Source organism: Rhamphochromis sp. 'chilingali' (assembly GCF_963969265.1).
Source record: "Rhamphochromis sp. 'chilingali' genome assembly, chromosome: 4".
Taxonomy (NCBI): domain Eukaryota; kingdom Metazoa; phylum Chordata; class Actinopteri; order Cichliformes; family Cichlidae; genus Rhamphochromis; species Rhamphochromis sp. 'chilingali'.
In genome coordinates, this window is record NC_137948.1 from 12,226,286 (window position 1) to 12,248,038 (window position 21,753).

General features: G+C 38.5%; 1 protein-coding gene across 1 annotated transcript; it reads right to left on the bottom strand.

Annotated features, from left to right (window-relative positions):
- Nucleotides 1–1,173: 1,173 nt before the first annotated feature.
- On the bottom strand, nucleotides 1,174–21,730 carry cusr (Copper-only SOD repeat protein). The gene is made up of 11 exons (XM_080879586.1): nucleotides 21,615–21,730; nucleotides 12,900–12,953; nucleotides 9,232–11,296; nucleotides 8,630–8,729; nucleotides 6,098–6,175; nucleotides 5,821–5,925; nucleotides 4,973–5,105; nucleotides 4,738–4,852; nucleotides 4,385–4,509; nucleotides 2,455–2,535; nucleotides 1,174–1,707 (listed from the first exon to the last, which is right to left on the bottom strand). The coding sequence occupies exons 2-11, from the start codon at nucleotides 12,937–12,939 to the stop codon at nucleotides 1,598–1,600; spliced, it is 2,952 nt and encodes a 983-aa protein (XP_080735712.1). The 5' UTR covers nucleotides 12,940–12,953; nucleotides 21,615–21,730; the 3' UTR covers nucleotides 1,174–1,597.
- Nucleotides 21,731–21,753: the final 23 nt, after the last annotated feature.

A 21,753-nucleotide genomic window follows, 5' to 3' on the forward strand; every position in this document is an offset into this window, starting at 1 on the left:
AATAAAATTTTGTTTGCTTAGATGTGGCTGGTTGTCTGATACATACTCCTGAATAGATTACTGATGGGTACAGAACCCTGAAAAAACATAAATAAAGAGTGGGTAAAACTCTCCCCTGAGATGTGTGCAAACCTGCTGACCAACTACAACATATGTTTTATTGTAAATGGACTGGTTCTTATATAGCGCTTTTCTACTCTGAGCACTCAAAGCGCTTTACATAACTTCACATTCACCCATTTAAACAAGCACTTTTTGCTTTGTTTTTCTATGTAAGTGCTTTCTAACTGTCACACAATATTGCTCTGCATCAGAGAGCAACATGCAGACTAGAGCAACCAACCTGACTAGGAGATGACCTCCTGAGCTACAGCCACCCCACAGCTACTGCTGTGCTTTTTCACAGAGTAATGTTTTGCTTGGGGATCAAATGTTTATTACACTCCATGACAAACCAATTTAAACTTTTGCGTATTGTGTTTTTTTTCTGGATTATTTGATCATTTTACCTCTCTCCCGTAACACTTTAAAACCTAGTGTATCATATTTGATTTGCTCTCCTGATATTTAGACTGTAGTATTGATATTTTAACCTTTGCCTTTTGGGGAGTTTTTTTTTGAAACTTTTGAAAAACTTAAATGATACAATTTTAAGAATGATTGAAATACTGTATATTATTTTGGTGCAATCTTTTCAACTTTTTACCCACATAGATGGAAACTTGAGGTTGATTGCACGGCCTTTAAACTTATAAAAAAATATATATTTTTAAAGAGTTAAGTGTCAGTTTCTGCTCTTTGTGATCATCATCTTTTAGTTTTAGCAGGAATTCATGTGGTTTTTGAGCCAGACAGTTTGCGTGATGCTCACGTGTTGAAACTAAAACTAATCAAAATGTGGGAAACTGTCTGAATGTGTGGAAAAGAGTGAGGGAATGGGTGGAAAAGTGATATGCACTTTACCTGGACACCATGTTAATGAAAGGAATAACACTGCAGTCTATTTAATCTAATCATTAGACATTTTGCAGCTATTTGGAGGTTTGTTTTGCTGGAATGAATTGAAAAAGTTAAAAAAATCTTATTTTGCAAATCTTAACAGAATTACTGTCCAGCTAAAAACTGCATCTGCAATTTAAACACATTTACTCTGGAAACTGACAAGGCATCCAAACATTATTGTACTTTATTCACAAATTTCAAGATATACACAAAATTTCACATGGATATTTGGAGAGTGCATACATGAAAAACAAAGTTAGGAGGTCAGAAGATACAATAAAACCACCCACCCATTAAAGAAACCAAATGACATAAATAGAAAAAAAATCTAGTTTGCAGAAATTTCTAAACATTAAACTCTTACCTGTTACCTAAGCCTTGTTACCTACCATTATTATTTTTATATTTATATTTTAGATTTTTATAAAAGTAATGAAAAAAGGGAAATTCTTCATTGATTGAAATTTGTTTTTCAATGTAACAGATTGTGTTCATTCGCTTGATGATCACTGTTGCATTTGACAGACATTCTATTCACAATCTTTTTAAGGTCATGTAACCCCACTGACGGTGAAGGTGTGGCTGAGTCTCCGGGCTATAAATAAGTTGCTGAAGGCAGCAGACAGGCGAAGGCGAACATCAAGCCAAGAAGAAAAGTCCATGGCGTGAGGGCTGGACTTGGACTTGGACTCGGACTTGGACCTCCTAATAAGAAATTAGAAAGGCATTCACATGTTATTTGAATGACTAACAATGATCACTGAAAACACGAACTGCGACTGCAAATATTAGATTTTTACAGCTGACAGCACAGAGCAAAGATGAAAACTCAATTCAATTTTATTTATGTAGTGCCAAATCACAACAACAGTCCCCTCAAGGCACTTTATATTGTAAGGTAACTAGCACAAAGAGACTTGAACAGGCAGAAACTGTTGTCAGTCATGCCTGACTGCTCATCACTGTTTTTGTTACCTGTTAAAGTTCAGGTTTTCAGGTTATTTGCTGGGCTGGGGTCAGCTTTAGCATCACTCTGGTTCTTGGCTAGCTTAGCATTAGCATGCTAGCAAAGCGCCATGCTATTTTCCTTTTTTAAAAATAAATGTAATGTCCATATCCACACTGTTGACTGGACCACTGTTTTTGGCGAACTGAAATCAGCCGATTGATTGTAAGTGGAAACGTTAAGTGATATCAGACTTATGATTTCCAAGGAACTGAACCACTGGGAACTGATTCTCTACAAGGTTTGGTTCTCAGTTCCAGTCCCTATTAATAGCTCATATGGCTTCCAAGTTTTTCAAGTGTTATGCATTATTTTATTGTTTGGATTGTAAAAAAGGACTTCAAAGTGTCCTTCTATATGTTGTCTAAATACATTGTTAATTTCATTTTACCAAAAGGCATTTAAAGCATAGTCAAAGCTTTAAGAGCGGTATAAAATGCACTTACTTGTACATATGTCAGACTCTCTGAAGACGCCCATTTTGTCACTGGTTTTGACAGAGCTCAGCAGGCCAGTGCTCACATTCCCTTTAGCATACAGACAAAGTAACAGTGCTTACTTACACATATACCAGTGTACTTAGCATACTTAGAGTTTCACTGTTTTGTTATACTTCATACTGGGATAGTATAAATGCCTGTCATGTGATATAGTGTGTGAAAGCTGTGAAATTCTCCTCAGTTACCCCCTGGGACAAAGGAAGGGACAGAAAATGAGACTCCCAGACTTCAACTCCAGTCTCAAATTACTTTTCATTATTCCAGGTTTGCGGAAGATTTTCAATACCCATTATTGTTCATTGTATCGATGTCCTGACAAAAAGCTTGGCCAGTCTAAAGCAGCTGAACCATTTACTGACATAGATGCTGTAACATTCACGCAAGACTAACATTAATATTGAGAATACGAACAAGGGAACACTCGGGGACAAAGGCATATGACTCACACTGCCCCCTCATATAAATAATATATACATATATTATAAAATCATAACATAAATCAAATAATATTCGATTAAAAGTATGAAATAATAAACAAGAATGGAAAAAGTCTAATGTAACAGCCAGGCAACGGGAAATGAATTATATCAAAGGCATTGTTTTAAGTACTTGGTACCTGGGTGGTGCAGTAGTTCTAGATCAGTTCTAGGTGAGGAGTTCTTTGAGGCTATAGTGTGTGCAAATGTTTTGGACTGAATGGTGAAGAAATTGTATTATGTCTCTTAATCAAACAATAACTCAGGTTTGATATGTCAGATATTTACAATAAAATATGATTAAAAATTTACATTTGCAGTCTGAAGTTTGACTGTTTGAAGCACCCAATGTTATTTGGGCCAAAATATCTTCATTAAATTGTCAAAACAATAAACATGACCCGATAATTAGCTGGCCTGTTTGATAGTTGTCCATCAGCTAAATGTCTCTGTGGTCATAATAAAGCAGGGGAAAATGCTTTGGCTTTTCATTCTAAATCATCTCATGAAGCAGAAGATGCATGTGAGTTCCCAGAGTGTGGCTTAGCTTTCCAGGGGAACTCCTTCAAAACGTGATTGCAGGCAGTTCATAACAACCAGGAAATTTTCTGTTGCATTTGCATCATGTTCCGGCTAAGGATCGAGTAACTGCTGGTGTGACACTGAATTCCTTCACGATACACAAGTCGGGTATAAATCAAAAATAAATGCTAGAAGCACATTAGTCCACGACTGACATTTTCAATCTTGGAGAGTCTAACACACATTGACCCAAAGTATTTGAATTCAATTTTCAAAATAATAAAAATCCTCTGGTAGATCACACTTATAGCCTGTTTGAAAACATCAGCTAAAGTTCTCTGTTCATAATAAAATAATCATTATTGCAGTGGGAAAAAGTTTCAGCTTGTCTTTATTTCAAATCATCTGATGAAGCATGTTGAATTCCTAACATACCTTGCCAAAGACACCTGTAAAAGACAACTGTCTGACATTATAGCCTACCAGAGGCTGTAGTGTACTTTGTATTTCTTCAACAAACTTTAAATTGTTAACAATATTCACTCTACCTACTGATAGCTCAGTAGGTAGAGTGGTGGCCCCATGATCGGAAGGTCGGGGGTTCAACTCTACTGAACGGCTACCCTGAGGTACCCCTGAGCAAGGTACCGTCCCTACACACTGCTCCCCGGGCGCTGCATTGGTGGCTGCCCACTGCTTCACTGGGTGAATGGGTTAAATGCAGAGGAACTATTTCCCTATGGGGACTAACACATACACATTATTATTATTGAAATACTTGTATTAATACTGACATTATGACACCTTCTCACATCATCGTGTTGTTCCTTTTTTTGGTTGCCAAATATGGAAGTTTGATTACATTTTTTCTGCCTTACCAGATATCATGAAGTTGACTTGCTGACATGTTCCCCCAGATACAGACTGAGGAGATGTGGGCAAGATAGTAACTCTTGCCAGGTTCATTTGCAGTACGTCAGCGACCCTGTTTCGGAAGTCATACCTGGACATAAAGACACCAACATCCACTTTAACGTCATACAAACACTTGAGCTCTACAACAACAACTATTTAATACAGCACTGATAAAAGGGTTATACAGTGCACTATGTACAGAACAGTTTTATAGAACGTCTACGCAAATGGCCTCCAGCAAGCAATTAAAGTGTCTTGAGTGATTTAGGATTACATGAAAAGTATTCATCATGCAGTATGTTGTAATTACACTCACCGGCTGAATGTAGTCACATTGGGAAACGTCTGCGCTGCTGATGGGGATTCAGGGAGGATGTCGGCACAGGCTGTGATGTTTTCTCCATTCTTCAGCACTAAAGATCTGAAGACCACTAATAACACACACAAAACATAACGAACAATTAGACTTAACAAAGTAAACTCACCTCTTTGGAGATTTTGAAGTTTTGTATTTGCTGTTATCACTGATCACATATGGTGACTCATTTCACCTGTGCTGTCTCCAGAGAGGTGAATAATGCTGTCAGTATAGAACTGTCTCTGTGTCAGGCTAACCATGCCATGTCTTACAGATATCTCCCCCACCACGCAGCTCAGTGGGTTTTCTAAAGAACAGGTGGGTCTCTGCAAGTGGAAGCGAAAGAAAGAAGTGATTTGCACAAGTTAGAGGAAGAGGAAGTGAGAAGTTAGCAATATTCTCCGGTTATTGACCAATTGCATCACTGGTCCCATTAAGTAAAAGAAATGTTCATATTATGTCTTATACATATATTATATGCTTACATGTAAACATTTGAAGAAAAACATGTAGAGATTATTAGATGAGCACATGTCAATCATGTTAGCATTACAATTATTTAGGCAGGTTTAAGTTGATCATGATCCTTTGCAAAATCTTTTTCATATAAAGCCAATAATTTGGTCGTTGAGATTATTTACTTTTGATAATTAGTGCAGTTTTTAGCATCTTTATACTATTATATACATTCATATACCCTTACAAGCATAAAAATGTACTATTATATTTACACTTTAAACTGATCATCTTCAGGGCAGCCTTTGAATCTTAAATTCAGTGAAATTCCGAATTTTCAAACTGAGGAACTAAAGAAACTTGTAATTAGACTCAGACTGGCCCCTTATTACAATATGTGTCCCCAAACCGCCAGGAAACAGCAACCCTTCTGGACTTCCTTCAAGTAACTTATGGTCAAACTACCTGGCCAAACTCTTTTTTTCTTCCACTTTTTTTGCTTTCAATTTCTCATTTCTTAAGCGTGTTGTTTCTGTTTTATTTCGTTTTTGCGTCCTTTTTACGCAGATAAGATTAGGATCTCACCATCGATGTCATGTTGAAGGGATTGAATGTGTCTCCCACACTGTTGCACCCGGTGTCACTGGAGCCAACCCGATTAGTTGTGATGAACAAGGAAGCTGTTGATTTCTTCAGTTTGGGATAAAATACAGGTGTGAGAATGATGTCTTTTAACACATCTATCCCATTAAAGGCTTAAAGAGAGTTTCACACTGATGGGTGGCAGATGAACACTGAGTTTTGTGATGGTGGCCAATATAATTTTTTTGCATGCATGTAGATTATATAAAGCTGTACTTACATTATCCCCCGCAGATGACTTAAGGTTCACCTCCAGAGTAACATCGCTGCTACTCCCATCGAGGAACACCTGCTGTTGCTGGGATGAGGAAAACAAAGTGCTTACATTACAAAGAAGGAATCTCATAGTTCAATCGCAACTAAACACTTGCTTTGCTGAAGCATGAATGCCGTTAAAATGAACCGAGTATAGATTTGTGGATACTGCTGTCCACCTTTAAGTGTAAAGGTATTTCACTATGACATTTCATTTCACTTTTCTTTTGATTCTCAGTCTGTCTGAGTGAAACCACTCTATTTTGTTGCAGAACAACATTGATTACTCAAACTGCCTACTTCTCTTTAATCATATAGGCTGTTTAGAGATACTGCAATCTCTTCTCTCCATTAGTGTAGTGCAGAGCTCAGTATGGGGCCTCTGGAGGGCAGCTGCCAGAGACAGCTGTTCCCTTGGTGAGCTTTTAGTTTGGTGAAACCGCACGTACCATTAGCCAGCGGATAGATGCTAAGCTAATGCTCTCGTCCCCCTCTTCCTTTTGCTTCCTGTTGCAAGCTATCGTAGGCATAATGAATTCTGTCCAGTGCAGCAGAAATACACTGTCATGTTTTTGTGGCAGCTTGGCTCAAAATAAGTTAGCAATGATAAAGAAACAATTGTTCTGCTCTTAGGCTATCAGATATATTATACTACGACTCATTCACTCATCTCATTCAATTATAACTTCTTTTGTTTCTCTGTCAAACTGGTCTCAATACAGTATTTTACACACTGCTAGTAAGATTAGCAACCTTTTACAAGTGGGTAGCAGTTAAATACACCGCTTTAGATGTGGTGTATAAGATAAGAAAAGCTGCTGTCTTTCTAAAAGTTGAATCCTCTGTGGGAAATCATGCCTGTGATGTTAGCATCAGTGTGAGCTAAATATTAGAAATGTAAAACCTTTTGTTAAAATGTAAAATCCAAAAGAAGGGAGCTCATGAGATTAAAATAGCATATGCCTCACCTGATCTTGAAGCCATTAGTAATGCAAAGGAATGCAGTGTTAAATGAATGTAGTACACACTCCCTAACTTGTCTGATTAGATGGCAATCAAACTGTTTTTTTTTTTACATTTGTTGCAAGAGATAATTGCATGGCTTTGTTGTTGTTTTTTCCACTTCAGATATGTTCACTTGTTAAACACTTATTCATATACAGTAAGTCATTATCTTTTAAATAGAACCTTTTGTGTTAAGTTGGGGTCGGCTTCATCCTCTGTGGCCCCTCTGCTTTGGGGTGTTCCACAGGGATCTATTCTTGGGCCGTTATTGTTTTCATTGTACCTCTTGTCCCTTGGCGCGATTTTCCGAAAGCATAAAGTGCCATTCCATCTATACGCAGATGACTGCCAGCTCTACTTACCTTTTAGTCATTCTGATAGTCTCCCAACTGGACCTCTGCTTGACTGCCTTACTGATGTCAAAGCATGGATGGCAAACAACTTTTTAAATTTTAATGATCGGAAGACAGAAGCAATTTTATTTGGCCCAAATCGTTCTTCTCATACTCTGGATGTTGATCTTGCAGCTTTGACTTCCCAACTAAAGAGTTCGATCACAAATCTCGGAGTTAAAATTGATTCTGCACTCACCTTTGATGACCATGTAAACGGGGTGGTAAAATCAGCATTTTATCACCTCAGACGTTTATCAAAGGTTAAGCCCTTTCTTTCCAAGCGTGACTTGGAAAGCGTTATTCATGCCTTTATTACCTCACGTTTAGATTATTGTAATTCTCTTTTAACAGGGGTTGGGCAGGGCACTTTGTCACGCTTGCAATTAGTGCAAAATGCTGCGGCACGATTTTTAACTGGTAGAAGAAAATTTGATCACATCACTCCGATTTTGGCCTCTTTACACTGGCTTCCAATTGAATTCAGGATCCGTTTTAAAGTCCTTTTATTGGCTTTTAAATCTCTAAATGGTCTGGCACCTGTTTATTTGTCTGATTTGTTGAAGCCCCACGTCCCCACTCGTTCCCTTCGGTCAGCTGAGCAGTTGCTGCTTTCGGTCCCAAAGTCACGGCTGAAACTTAGAGGAGACCGAGCGTTCTCTGTTGCCGCGCCGATGCTTTGGAATAACCTTCCTCTCCACATTAGACAGGCTGCATCAGTGCCCGTTTTTAAGTCTTTATTAAAAACCTATTTTTATTCCCTGGCTTTTAACTCTGTGGGTAACTGACATTTTTATTTTATTTTATTTTATTTTATTTTATTTTTTTTTATTGTTTTTTTATTGTTTTTTAACTTTATTGCTATGTCTGGTTTTATTACTATGTGCATATTAGTATTGTACAGCACTTTGGTCTACCAGGTGTGTTTTTAAAGTGCTATATAAATAAATAAATGATGATGATGATGATTATTGTTTTGTGAGGAACCATTTAGTCACAGAAAAATAGAAATTATTGAAATTAATAGACCAAACGAAAGAAAGAAAGTAGATGAGAAACATGAGATGAGCACCAAACACTTTATCTGTAATGATTCTTACCAGTCTAACTGTCCCAGTCACTGTACCATTAAAGACAGCCTTGGCAATAACCCATTCACCATCTGTGAGTCTATCAGCCAAGATGTTGGCACACCTAATTCTGTAAAAAAACAAAAAACAAAACACATAAACTAAGAGAAACACAATTAAGATAAGAAAATCGTATCATGTTCTGACATCTAGGAGGATCTTCAACAAAGTATTTTGCTGAGTAATTCTTTGTCATGGCACAAAACACCAGGAAGTTATGTCCGCAACTGACATTTTACACTGGTGTCCTCGAAAGACTGACACGTTTTTGTTTCTGTGCCAGAAGTCGGTCTCTCAACTTACATATCTGGTTATTCTGCATAAGGACTTGCAACTAACCAGACCTTTCACTTGTTGGAGTTGTCCCAAATGATAAATACTTCCTCTTTTTTGCAACAGATACCAAGTATTTAAAAATAAAAGATTAGCTAACAATTTTATTTCTAAAAAAAAAGACGATGTGGTAACCTGTGTATGACATTGCTTTCTTTTCTTCCCTTTTAATTTTGTGCTGCGTTATGTTCTTTCTTTCTCTCTGCTAAGAACACAAATAGTAAAGTACACATTCTCACCTTGCTCCACTGACATTGTGAACCACCAGCGACCTTCCCACTATGCTGTAGGGTCCAGTCATCGACATGTCAGGGTCCATGTATACAGCTTCAAAGTTGTTTTGATCATTAAGTGTGCCGAACTTCCCGCTGATGTCTCCCATCTCATACTGGTCCACAGTGCCAACTCCAGGAGGGGGGGATTGTGATACGTTCCAGGCTAGTGGGTTGAAGTGGCCCTGGATGTTTGCATTTGAACAGGGCTCTGCACTGCCTGGGTTGAGGGGCAACACGTGGACATGATAACCACTAGCTATGGAGTTCAGGCTCATTAAGGAAACATTTATAGTTGTGGGACCTTGTGGCACAGCCCGGGAGAAACCCACTTGTCCATCAGAAACTCCAGGGCCAAACCATGTACCTAAGCTAGCTTTGGGAACTTGCACCAATGTGACATTGGCACAGGCTATTCTTGGCCCGCCTCTTTCTGCTTGATGGATGACCACAGAGCGGCCAATAATGCCGGGCATGGGCACCCAGGAGGTGACATCAGTGAAGAAGTATTTTGCTGCCACTACCTCTAACGTGGTTCCAAGATCAAGGGTGCTGTGTTTGCCGGCGAGGTCTCCAACCTCACAGGATAGGGGACCAGATGGGTTACAGTGGAGGGAATAGCTGGCATCAATGGTGATGTTGAAGGGGTTCCAGTGACCTCCAGTTGTGGTACAGTGGCCTTGATCATCATCCCTCTCTGAGCTGATTGGGTAGACGTGAACATGCCAGTTGTGGTTTTTGGTTGGTGTTGTAGGATTTCCGTATGCCAAATTCAGAAATATGGATACATCAGAGAGGGGGTTGTTCACCAGCTGTGTGAACCAGACCTCACCAACCACAGGGCTTGAAAATATGGCTCTGCCTACAATAACCTCGCCTGGATAGCTGATACTCATGCAAGCAAACCTCGAACCATTTGGTTGGTGAATGACGACTGAGCGACCTACAATGCTGTTCTTTCCAAACAGAGGGAGATTGAAGTCTGTGAATGTCATGTCCACCATATTTTTGCCTGCTATGCTCCCGTGCTTGGCACTGAGGTCACCCACCTCATACATGTCATGTGTTGACCCTGGGACTCTTGGGTAAGTTGGGCTACTTCTGTTCAAACTAAATGGATTCCAGTGGTCACCTATACTATCATTTGAACACCGGTTTGTTAATGACCTAACAGGAAAATCGTGGACATGGTAAAAGGCAACATTGCTCTGTAAATTGGTCAGATTGACACTCAACTCTGTGAGATCAAAAGGGGAAGCCTGACGAAAACTGAAGTATCCTTTGATCCCATTCATGTTCACATCAGCTCTAACCTGTTTCACTGGCACATTATAGATCTGAGCACAACTGAAACTTGACCCCACCCTAAGGAAAAGAAACCCATTTGTGGTTTGGAAGCTACTGAGGTCCAGACGGGATTTCTGGAGCTGCAAAGGGGTCCCGACCTTTACGGAACCCAGAGGAGTCAAAGATGCATTATTTAAGCTTTTAAGTAGAATATCACAGTTTGCAACAGTACTTGTAGCTCTATAGAGCGTGACATTAGTTTGCGAGGCATTAACTTGACCGATCGTCACAAGATCTGCAAGAACCCTGGAGCTGGCGTTATCCATGTTATAACGGATATAAACGTTACCCGCGATGGGCCCATAGAACCTGGCCTGACTAGTTACGAGGGTCTGACCTTGACTTACAACTGTGCATACTTTAGTTCCGTTACACGTTTGCAACGACAGTGAGAAGTCATCAAGGTTTTTTCTTTGCGCAAAGAGTTCGGACACATTGATGTTAGAATTTGAGGCAAGATCAGCAGTAAAAGTGAAGACGCTGGAGCCGATATTTTGTTCAGAACAGGGCTGAGCAAAGTGGCCATACATGACGGGAAACTCGCTGAGGGAAATGTTTACTGAACGACAGGATCCAGCCCCAGACACGTTGACAGTGGCCATCTGAGACATTGAGTTAAACTGCACCAGCCCAATGACTCCTCCCATGTTCAAAGGTGCCAGAAACTGAACACAGGAAATGGAATCTGAAAAAGAAGACAAGGAAAAGCTAATTGCCGCGGCATTACTACAGCTGTCAATGCACAAGCACTGAACAAAAAAACCCCAGCACAAACATCCTTAAAAGCTTAAAAAAGGATTAAAAAAGAAATCCCCTCAAGACATATTACAACCTTGACATGACCAAGAAGTTGAATATTTAATATACTAAGAAGTCAAGTTTCTAATCGGTCTTTTCTGAACTGTACACTGGGCCTCATCTGATTTCCAAAGTAGCAGAAGATTTTTCATCCACGTCTTACAGTAAAAAACCTTGAATAAAAACGAACACAAAATCAGCTGTTGACCATAAACATGTACCTGACCTTTACACCCCCACATTTTGTAATAATATAAAAACACCACACTTTATGTGCATTAGACAGAAATGATGAATATTCCACTTAAGGCCAGATTGTCTGACGAAGGTATGAAAAAACACAGATAACAATTGCTTAGTTGTGTGTGACCAGTCTATTTAAGAAAATATGAGCGCCACACAGGTGGCAGCACAGTAGTTTCTGAGAAAGTCAAAAAAATAGTTACATAATATGATAATGTGTTTATTAAAAAATATGGGTAGATAATTTTGTTGGGAATATAACATTTGTCTCATATGTAGAACAAATTTTATATTCCATTTGTAGAAACACTTTTAAAACATTTTTACCATATAGTAGAGAACTACTTGATAAGTTTGTATGCATAAGGTAGAAACACTGGTTCACATTTGAGTTTCTGTTCCCAATTATCTGTTACCACCAGCTTTCATTTCTTTATGTTATTCAGAGACTAAAATGGGGAAATTCTACTTTTACAATGTGTTGCCCTGGTATAAATACCTTCTAGTAGCCCTATTTTGATTTCCATTTCCATTCTAATTTAAAATGACACTATATTGATTCACAACAAAAGAAAATCACCCTCTTTATTTTCAAAGCTTCTATAGTCAAGTGAGTAGAAAATCTCCCATTATTTAGAGTGAAGTGGTAAAATCTAACATAACTGTCCTATAACTAGTTAGTTTTAAGGTGTAAGTGTTGACATACCAGAGCAACAACAGATTGGGGTCTTTTTGCAAACCCAAAACTAAATATTCATTAAATACCTTACACCATAAGTAGGTACTATTTTTCTCTGGATCACCATCCTGCTCTGACAATCATCTTGTAATAAGCCTGATTTTCTTTTGAAAATAAAGCAAGTGACAGATGGGAATATGGTTGACAAATCAAAAGGCAGCATGTTCAATGCAGTGTATGTAGACCTCTAATGGCAAATTTCTTAACTAGTTTCAAGCGGTCAGAGTTCAACTTTAACATCCCCTGTAAGAGATGCAGCATACTAAGCTTTGATCTTGAGCAGCTCAGATATCTACTGGATGACTGACTTCAAAATACATTAATCATTACAAACAGTTGCTGTTAAATGATAACTATTTGGCAACATGCTTCTAACACCTTTCTTTGAAAAACATTCATAAGAAGAAAATGAGCACATGTGAGTTAAAATAAACTAGGTTGCTCAATACATAAATCATTCATAATGTCCATTTGGCCTAACTGGATAAGAAGATTAAAAATTACTCACCAAGCAAAAGAAACAGCAGAGTAGCACTGAGAAGGGACATGTTGTCAGATGTGTCTAAAACACAGAATAAACAGAAAATATTGAAAGTGCAGGTTTGGGGGGGAAAAGTCACAGCAGAAAAAGTTCAGTTATGGCAAATTAATGGACAGACTCTTGGTATGTGTCTCTCTGCTTTCTAAGAGTCTTTCATGTGTGACTCAAAAGCATGCAGCCTTCCTTGCACTTCTGTTTATAAGCTGCAGTCTGTGCTCTCCCAGCCTCTGATTGGTCCTCATGTGGGGAACAGTGTCTCATTCACGTGGGTAGGGGAGGGATGTCTGGCAGGATGGTTAGAGGCGGCTCACTTGATGACGTTCATTTTACGGAAATGTACAGGCATTGAAAAGAACTTAATGGCCTTACTAATGTATTTTAAAATACAATAGTAAGCTCAAGAACATTTTTGAGACTTAAAATAATAATCTTTCATTGTGGACTGAGTTGAAAGTTTCTTAGTCACAGGATCTATTACACGTTGCTCTTTGTAGCATGCACCATAACATTTTTTAATGTCTCTACCTAAAATCATAAAAAATAAATGCAGCATGAAAGAAAACAAAAAAATGCAGCAGATTAAGCAGTTTTGATTTATTTTTTTAACTGTTTTTTTTTTCATTGTGATCTGAATAACTTGAGCAACAACAAAGGAAGTTTAAAGTTCCCAATGTTAAACTCACAGAGGAACTTTGAAGTCTACTCTTACACGAGAGCCACAGCTCTTTGAACACGCTAATGCTTCTACATTTCTACTTTAAAATTCCCCTTTTGCACCCTATTTCTACCTCTTCCCTTTTTTCTACTTAAAAAGTATACGAAAACCAAAACTGCTACTCTGACAAAGTTCAAGGGAAAAACTGAATAGCAGAAAATAGCAACTTTATTTAAAAATAGCAGCTTAATGGCCCATCACCGTATACTGTTATACTACGTAACTCTTTAAATATGTATTTAAGGTCCTTTGAAGTGGTTTTGGTCAGTCACTTGGCTTGTTTAAATCACTGATTGCATTGGTTGTGTTCCTCTCTCTGCTCACACTGTACACACAGGCTAGTCATTTGCACATGGATTCGCATGCATACAGAGAGTAGGAAATCGTAGCTCAATATAGGCAACTGGAAGGGAAGCAGATACATTAAAGTCATGGTATTGTTAGTTGCAGTATACGCAGAGTAAGGTGAACTTCACCACAGAAGTGTGGAAGAAGAAGGATAGTGGAATAACATATTAGAAGAACTTGAATGAATTAAAAAAAAAAAAGAAATCTGTGTCTTTCCTCTCAGTTAGCTCCATTTACTTCTGTGTGAAGAAGTTGTCTTAACTGCAAAAGACCATGATGGACATGATTAAAACATATGCCACAAATAACTCCCCAGTTATGTGTAAAAGACAAGACGATCATTTTGAAGCAAGCAGAATCATAGTGTCATGGTTTGGTTTAGGTTTCCCACTCAAAACACTTCACATTCTTAAGACATGCTACAAAACATGGATAAAGCTTAAAGAGCAAATAGGCTCACTTCTGTCACCGACTGATAGAAATAATCTTTTTAAAAAAAGACTTTTTGCTTCTAACAACTACTTTACATGAACGTTGCCTAATTTAATCTGTTCTAAACACCTTGTATTTGTACGCACACAGAGACGTTAATTTCCAAAGTAAACACACAGAAGATAACACTTCCAAGAAGAACTCAGATACCTCTAAAAACATGTTTTGTCACATAGATTTACAGGATCTGGCACTAATGTGAAAATGACTTTGCAATTACTCTGAGAGTTCATTGTTATGCTGCATATGACAGCATGAGGAAAAATGTCAACGACACAAAGCATGTCAAGCCTGTTCAGATGTTTTTAAAGCTATCATTGATTAAGCCAACAGTTAAGCAACTGCGCCTACATTATTCACACCTCATTCATAAATTACTCTAGGTGGATGATGATGGTTAACATGAATTTACTGTCATATATCAAACAATGCTTTATATTCGGCCACAGTGTTCATCCACGTCACGTGTTTTCTTGCATCAGATGTTGGAAAAAATCTTTTTCTAAGTCTGATCCGGTGTCCTAATGAATCAAAGTCACTTCAGATCATTTAGCTGGTGGTCATGAAATTACTGGAAGTAGCCATGAAAGTTAGAACCAGGGTACTTTGGTACAGTATTTTTCAAATTGTAAATTGAAACTGCAAAGTTCATAAGAAGTTTGCACACGCAAAAAAGGAAGCACGGATTACCGTATTTCCCGGACTACAAAGCGCACCTAAATATTAGCCGCACAAGCTAAAATCAGGGGAAAATCCTGTTTTGTACATACATTAGCCGCACCTGACCAAAAGCCGCAGGTGTTTCAATGTTGACTTATCATATGTAAGAGAATATGCACAAAGGGAATTGTCAGGAAAGAGATGGCTGTTTGGAGACATCACTTTTATTAATATTTTGAAAAACAAGTTATGGGTACATATTTGCACATGTAGTACATAACAGTAGCCTACAGCACACCAGAAAAATAGATTCGGACTACCTTTTAGGCTCAGGTGCAGTGACACAGCTTTAACAAGAAGAAAAGTCATTCACCACCATCTTTCTCTTCTTCCTGCGCACTAAAACCACCAAAGTCCTCTTCTCCAGTGTCGGATACAAACAGGCTCAGGATGGCTTCGTCATCCACTCTTCTTCTCTCCTTCGTTGTCACTTTCAAAACCAAAGAAATCCTCGTTGTCAGTGTCAGAGTCGAACACCCTCAGAAGGGCCGTGGCGGTGTCCTCCTCTCCATCATGCAGCAGTCCAGCCCTTCAAAATCCGTTGGTGATCGTGGATGTTTTCACACTTTTCCACGATGTCAGAATCCACCGGTGGAGTTGGGCATAACTTGCTTTTTGGGCATAACTTGCAAGTTTATCGCCGCTCATCATCCACGCCTCCCGCTGAACGCGTAGCGCTACTTTGAAGTTTGTTTTTCGCGCTACTTCGTACGGCACTACGTTGCCTGGCGGACGGACATGTGACTAACATACCACTCTTGAACCCCGATCCTTCCGCCAGGCAACGTAGTGCCGTACAACAGCGGAACACACAAAACAAATCGTCTTACGATATGACAAAAATCATGGACAATCCATAGAAAAGCCGCACCTGACTAAAAGCCGCAGGGTTCAAAGCTTGTGCAAAAAGTAGCGGCTTATAGCCCGACATTTACGGTATATGTAGGAATGTTGTAAATTAAAATTTATAGGTTCTCCACACATAAAATCTCCAACTTGTACCATATATAGTTTTTAAAAAGCCTGTTATTGTAACAATAAACAATTTCAGCTAGAACTATAATTTTAAGCAGGCAAAAACATACAGGTCGAAAGACATTTATGTTGTGTTACATTCACACTTTGTCAGTTTATGGAAGGATGAGGTGCGCAGCAAAGCCTGTATGGTACCCTGATGTGAGAGCCCATGAGCTGTTTCGTGTACTGGAGGGCCTTTGAAGAGGTTCAGGTGTCTCTGGCTTGCTTTGGTCACTGATTGCAGCAAAGACTTGAATGACGACATGGCTGTGTATACACAGGTTTGTCACACTCACACACACATGAGTAAAATAAATAATGACTACTAAATATAGGGAAAACGGAAAGAGGGCAGTCATAGCAGTTACAGTAATAGCAGCACAGGATGGATGAGAGCGCGGTAAAGTTAGAAAAGCCAGAATAAAGAAGGATTTTCAATATCTCTCCTCTCACTTGACTGCAACAACTGTAGTTTTTTGTTGTTGTTTTAAATTATAAAGAACTTTTGAAGAGGATATGAAAAGCTCTGTTCTAGGATGCCCTCTGGACCCAGTGGAGGTGGTGAGCAGTGTTGGTCAAGTTACTTGAAAAAAGTAATCAGTAACTAATTACCAATTACTTCCCCAAAAAGTAATCCCGTTACTTTACTGATTACTTATTTTCAAAAGTAATTAATTACTTAGTTACTTTTTAAAAACACGATTTACAACCTGAAGAGGTGATAAAGCGATAGATCTTTCAGCCCAATTCTACTTTTTCTGCATAATCCATCATACAAAATGTAATCAAATGGAAAAGTCTCTTTTTTAAACTTGTTTTATTAGTTTTAACCTTTTAACTTTATGCATCAAGCAAAAATTTAATTATATGCAACATTCTCTGACTAGAAGAAATTAGTTTAACATTTAAACCTATTTTCTGCACATTCCAGCACATAAAATATTTTTTGTGTGTGTTTGCACTCAGTCTTTCAAATAGATGCAAGTAAAACACAGCAGAAAATAAATAACATCAAAGACTAGCGGTCCTGTTGCTCTATTTTCACCTGTAAAGCAGGAGTAGGGTAGGCGGAGGTTTACCCTGGTGCAGGTGTGCCGCAGCGGTCAGTGGAAGAATCCACGAGATTCTCTGTGAATTTCCCATTACGTCGTAGCGCACTCGGTGCTTGCTTGGAAGTTTAGGGGGGTTTTTTCGCTGTAAAAAGAAGTTTTCTTCCCACGCACAATGGACGCTAATGTTTTTGTCACTTTTTATGGAATCAAACCCAAAATAAGGCCAGTACTTCCACGCTTTAAACGCTGCATGCTCACACTCTCTCCCGCACTCGATATATGATCCATTGTTGATCTGCACACAGCTGTTGTCACCAACGTCGCACTCACTTATGTCACTGTCATGAGACATTCTCGCAAAAAAAATAAAAAAATCACGGTTTTAGTAATGCAGCGTTCCTACTGGAAAGTAACGGTAATCTAATTACCGTTTTTGCAACAGTAATCCCTTACTTTACTCGTTACCTGAAAAAAGTAATCAGATGTAACGCGTTACTGCCCATCTCTGGTGGTGAGTGACAGGAATGGTGGCTAAGCTGTCATCCCTGTTGGACAACATCTCCCACCCCATGCAGGAGACTGTGACAGCACTGAGCAGCTCCTTCAGTGGTTGCAGCACCCACGATGTGGGACGGAGAGATTTCGCAGGTCTTTCCTCCCCACTGCTGTCAGACTCCACAACAAAGACTTCAACTGATCAAACACACACATCCACACATGTGCAATAACACTAAGTGCAATACTCTTTTCTGGTATCGTTGTATTTTTACTCAGTTGTATGCAGCATTTGTATTCTATTTCTATCCTATTGTATATTTTATTCTATTTTATTCTACTGTATATAGTATTTTATTTTATTCTGTACAGTTGTGTACTGTATTTATTCTTATTATATTCTAATTTTGGTTTCATAACTTTTGCACTGTCCACTTCCTGCTGTGACAAAACAAATTCCCCACGTGTGGGACTAATAAAGGTTATCTTATCTTATGAAGATTTTTTAGTCCAGAAACAGTCCTTTGACTCTGCGTTAAAGATAAGATACTCACTGACATTTTGTTGTAAGGAATATTAATATTAAAACATCATTCCCCACTCAAAAACGCTCAAATTCTGACACAAAGAGAAATTAATAAAATGGATTATGCTGTTGGGGGAAATTAGATATTTTCTCTCGAGCCTTTTTGTGTCTAACCTGAATTTTCTGAAAACATGAACATTGCCCAGTTGTGTCCATCACATGCCAAAATAAATAAATCAACAAAAACTACTTTAACACCTTAGCAGGTGTTCAAATTACATCAATTCAACTTCAGATGAACTACAAAATATTACATTTATTTATATTAAATAAATATATATAATAATCATAAAATCAGATGTAGCATGTGAAAAAACTCCCCCCTGACACAGTAGCTTGTAGAACTACTTTAGAGAGCAACACGTTTAAGTAACATCCATGTTTTCTAATTGTTTCTTGCATGATTGTGGAGGAATTGTGGCTTCACGTGTCCCTTCTTCACCCTTCTATGCAACAACACTTGCTTCTCCAAGGCCATTCACACTTGAATGCTCCCAACCAGAAAAACCAAAAGTTCTGATTTCATAGATGTGGTCACATTTGCTGATCCTCAGTTAAACTGCTAAATAATAACACAGCGTAATAGGTAAAGTTTTCTAGTTCATTGGTGATGTATTTAACTAATTTTAAGACCTGCCAAAGACCTGATTATTTTTTAAATTATGTCCTGACAAATAAAATATTAGAAGACAAAGAGGCTGTAAATTATTTTTACGATGTCTGTAATGCAAGCTGAAAAACGTTTTGATATGCATAAGGATATTTTTTAGAGCACTACGGTCCCTCTAAAAACAAGCAGTCTAACCAGGGCTCATGTGAAGTGATGCAAATTTTAAAACATTCCCTTTACAATTAACAAAACGATTCTCTTATAATGGAGCCCATTGTTAACATGTTGGTAAGATGCCATCATAAACAATCTCCCAACTTCCCGTACGACGGGTACTCAAAGTCACTTACAGTATCACTGTGGTTCTATGATGATTGATTGGTGTGCAGCACTGTATGACAATGACTGGCAACGAATGCCTTTAGATGAGTTAACAGATTTTTTGGGGGTTATACAGTGTGCAGCCTCACATGACACTCAATGGCAAAGAACTGGATCATACTACGGGGTGGGGTACACTAGTCTATGGTAGGGCTGACAGCAGGGGTCCTGCAGGTTTTAGATATGTCCTTGATCCAACACCACTGATTTAAATGGCTAAATGACAAGGGACTCTCCACCATTTGAGCTTAGAACTGAAGAAGCTTCTCGGATGAGAGGTGAAACGTCTTCAAGCAACTTAAAGAAGTCCAGACGCTTTTCTTTACAAGCTCCTTTGACTACGATGACCTGGATGACTGAGAACCTTCACAGACAAGATTAATTGAAAGCTTTTTATTTGTATCATTAATCCAGGGATTCTGAATGATTTAATAACAGTTACAGTAATCCACATTCTTATGCCATAACAAGAATTATAACTGAAATGTACTTTCTTAAAGCTTTTCTCCAAATATTTAAAAACTGAGCTAGTATTCAAATATCCAAAATGCATTTCCGCAAATCAAAGTAATCTGGAACTGATATTCCAAATTACTAACATTTGTACCCCCAAAACGTTGCATTTTTTCACCATGTCTTTTGAGAAACATTTTTGTCATGAGGTCCATTCTGTACTTTGAATGATGGCATGAAAGAGTGAAACTATATCATATGACTTATTGCTGTATGCACAAGAAAAATGTTTCTGCATTTGAGGAATTGAGAGTAATCTTTAAAGCTTAGATCATTTAAGGTGGAAATAAATATGGAAGTTTCTGAGCAGCAAACAGGTCTGACTGGAGGAGGATGATAGAATACGACATCTTAGTAGAGGTAGTCCATCGTAGAGGAAATAAAGGCTGGATCGTGCATCAGTTTTGCATGTTGCAGCAGCTTGCATGCTTAAAATTTGCTTAGATGCAGCAGATAATGTAAAATTTAATTCTGACATTTGGAAAATGCAGTTTTTGAACATACAAATTGGCACTTAGAACGTTATACTTAGCTCATAAGACTTTACACCAGCGAAACTACACATGATTCTGATATTTTTTTCCTCTGTTAGTGCTGTTAAGATTTGATTTTTAATTATTTTTCCTCTTTGGGCTTTTTTAAACCTTTATTCTGTAGCAGTGAACAGTAGAAAGAGAAGAGAGACAGCATGAAAAGACATGCAGCGAAGGACAAGTCAGACTGGAACCTGTGCCTCATGCCAAAAGTTAATTGAAAAAAATCTTTTATTCATTCTAGTTATAAATTGCTGTCGTCCACAATTTCCACAATTTCATTCTACTATGTAAAATGACAAAAAAGATCTTTAATCCATTTAATCCTTTTTGCTTTTTGTCTAGAAAGAAATGGAGAGTGGCCTTTGTTGTTTGTATGTGCGTGTATGTGTGTGCATCTGTGCGTGTAGAATTGGGAGCAGTTGTTTTACATTGATTTTACCAGTAGATGGAGTCAGCGTAGCGTGAGTTATGCGTTTTTCTTTCTGCTGAGGTTACTGTTTGCTGAATAAGTTTTCATCCCATACATCTATCCATCTATTAATCTATCTACTACGGGGTGGGGTACACTAGTCTATGGTAGGGCTGACAGCAGGGGTCCTGCAGGTTTTAGATATGTCCTTGATCCAACACCACTGATTTAAATGGCTAAATGACCAACTCCATGTCGAAGTTGAAGTTCTCCAGAGGCCTGGCAACGAACTAATCATTTGATTCCGGTGTGTTAACCCAGGGTGATGTCTAAAACCTGCAGGACACCGGCCCTCGAGGCCTGGAGTTTGTGACCCGTGGCTTACACAGAGAGACACACGTACAGCTAATTTAGAATCACCAGTTAAACTAACTCCAAGCATATCTTTGGACTTTGGGAGGAAGAAAACATGCGAACTCCGGCTGGCGGATACAAACTTAGGATAAACCCAAGTACACATCATCATCAACTATCATGATAATTTAAACAGCTCCACGCAGAGTGCCAAAGGCAAGCTTAACATTACAGAACAGTGCCGTTCAAGTATATCGTACAATAAAGAGCAAATAAGTTAACGCCCACATGTAACAGTATTCCCAAGAGACATTTAATTTGTTAATGTAGTGTGCATGCAGCATGCGAATAATCTACAGACACTCACAGCATATTTAAAACGTCCAAAATCTATTTTAAAACTAATGTTTATGTGATTAAACCGTGAACCGTGAAACAGAGCTTTTATATTCACCTTCTGGTTGAATCAGGTCAAAATATAAATAATACACGTCAACAACAGCACGCCTGGATCACGTGCGCTCAGTCTCCTGCGAGGGATTTGCAAAAAAATGCACCGCCTACTTCAGCACATTTCACTTCCTGCTATATTG

Bases quoted from the DNA above. Each gene is read 5' to 3' on its own strand.
- cusr (XM_080879586.1), bottom strand. From the start codon at position 12,939: ATGTCCCTTCTCAGTGCTACTCTGCTGTTTCTTTTGCTTG. The intron at 11,297-12,899 runs GTGAGTAATTTT...CTTCTTTTTCAG, and splicing joins TCTGCTGTTTCTTTTGCTTG to ATTCCATTTCCTGTGTTCAG. The intron at 4,853-4,972 runs GTGAAATGAGTC...GTGTGTTATTAG, and splicing joins CCTCTCTGGAGACAGCACAG to TGGTCTTCAGATCTTTAGTG.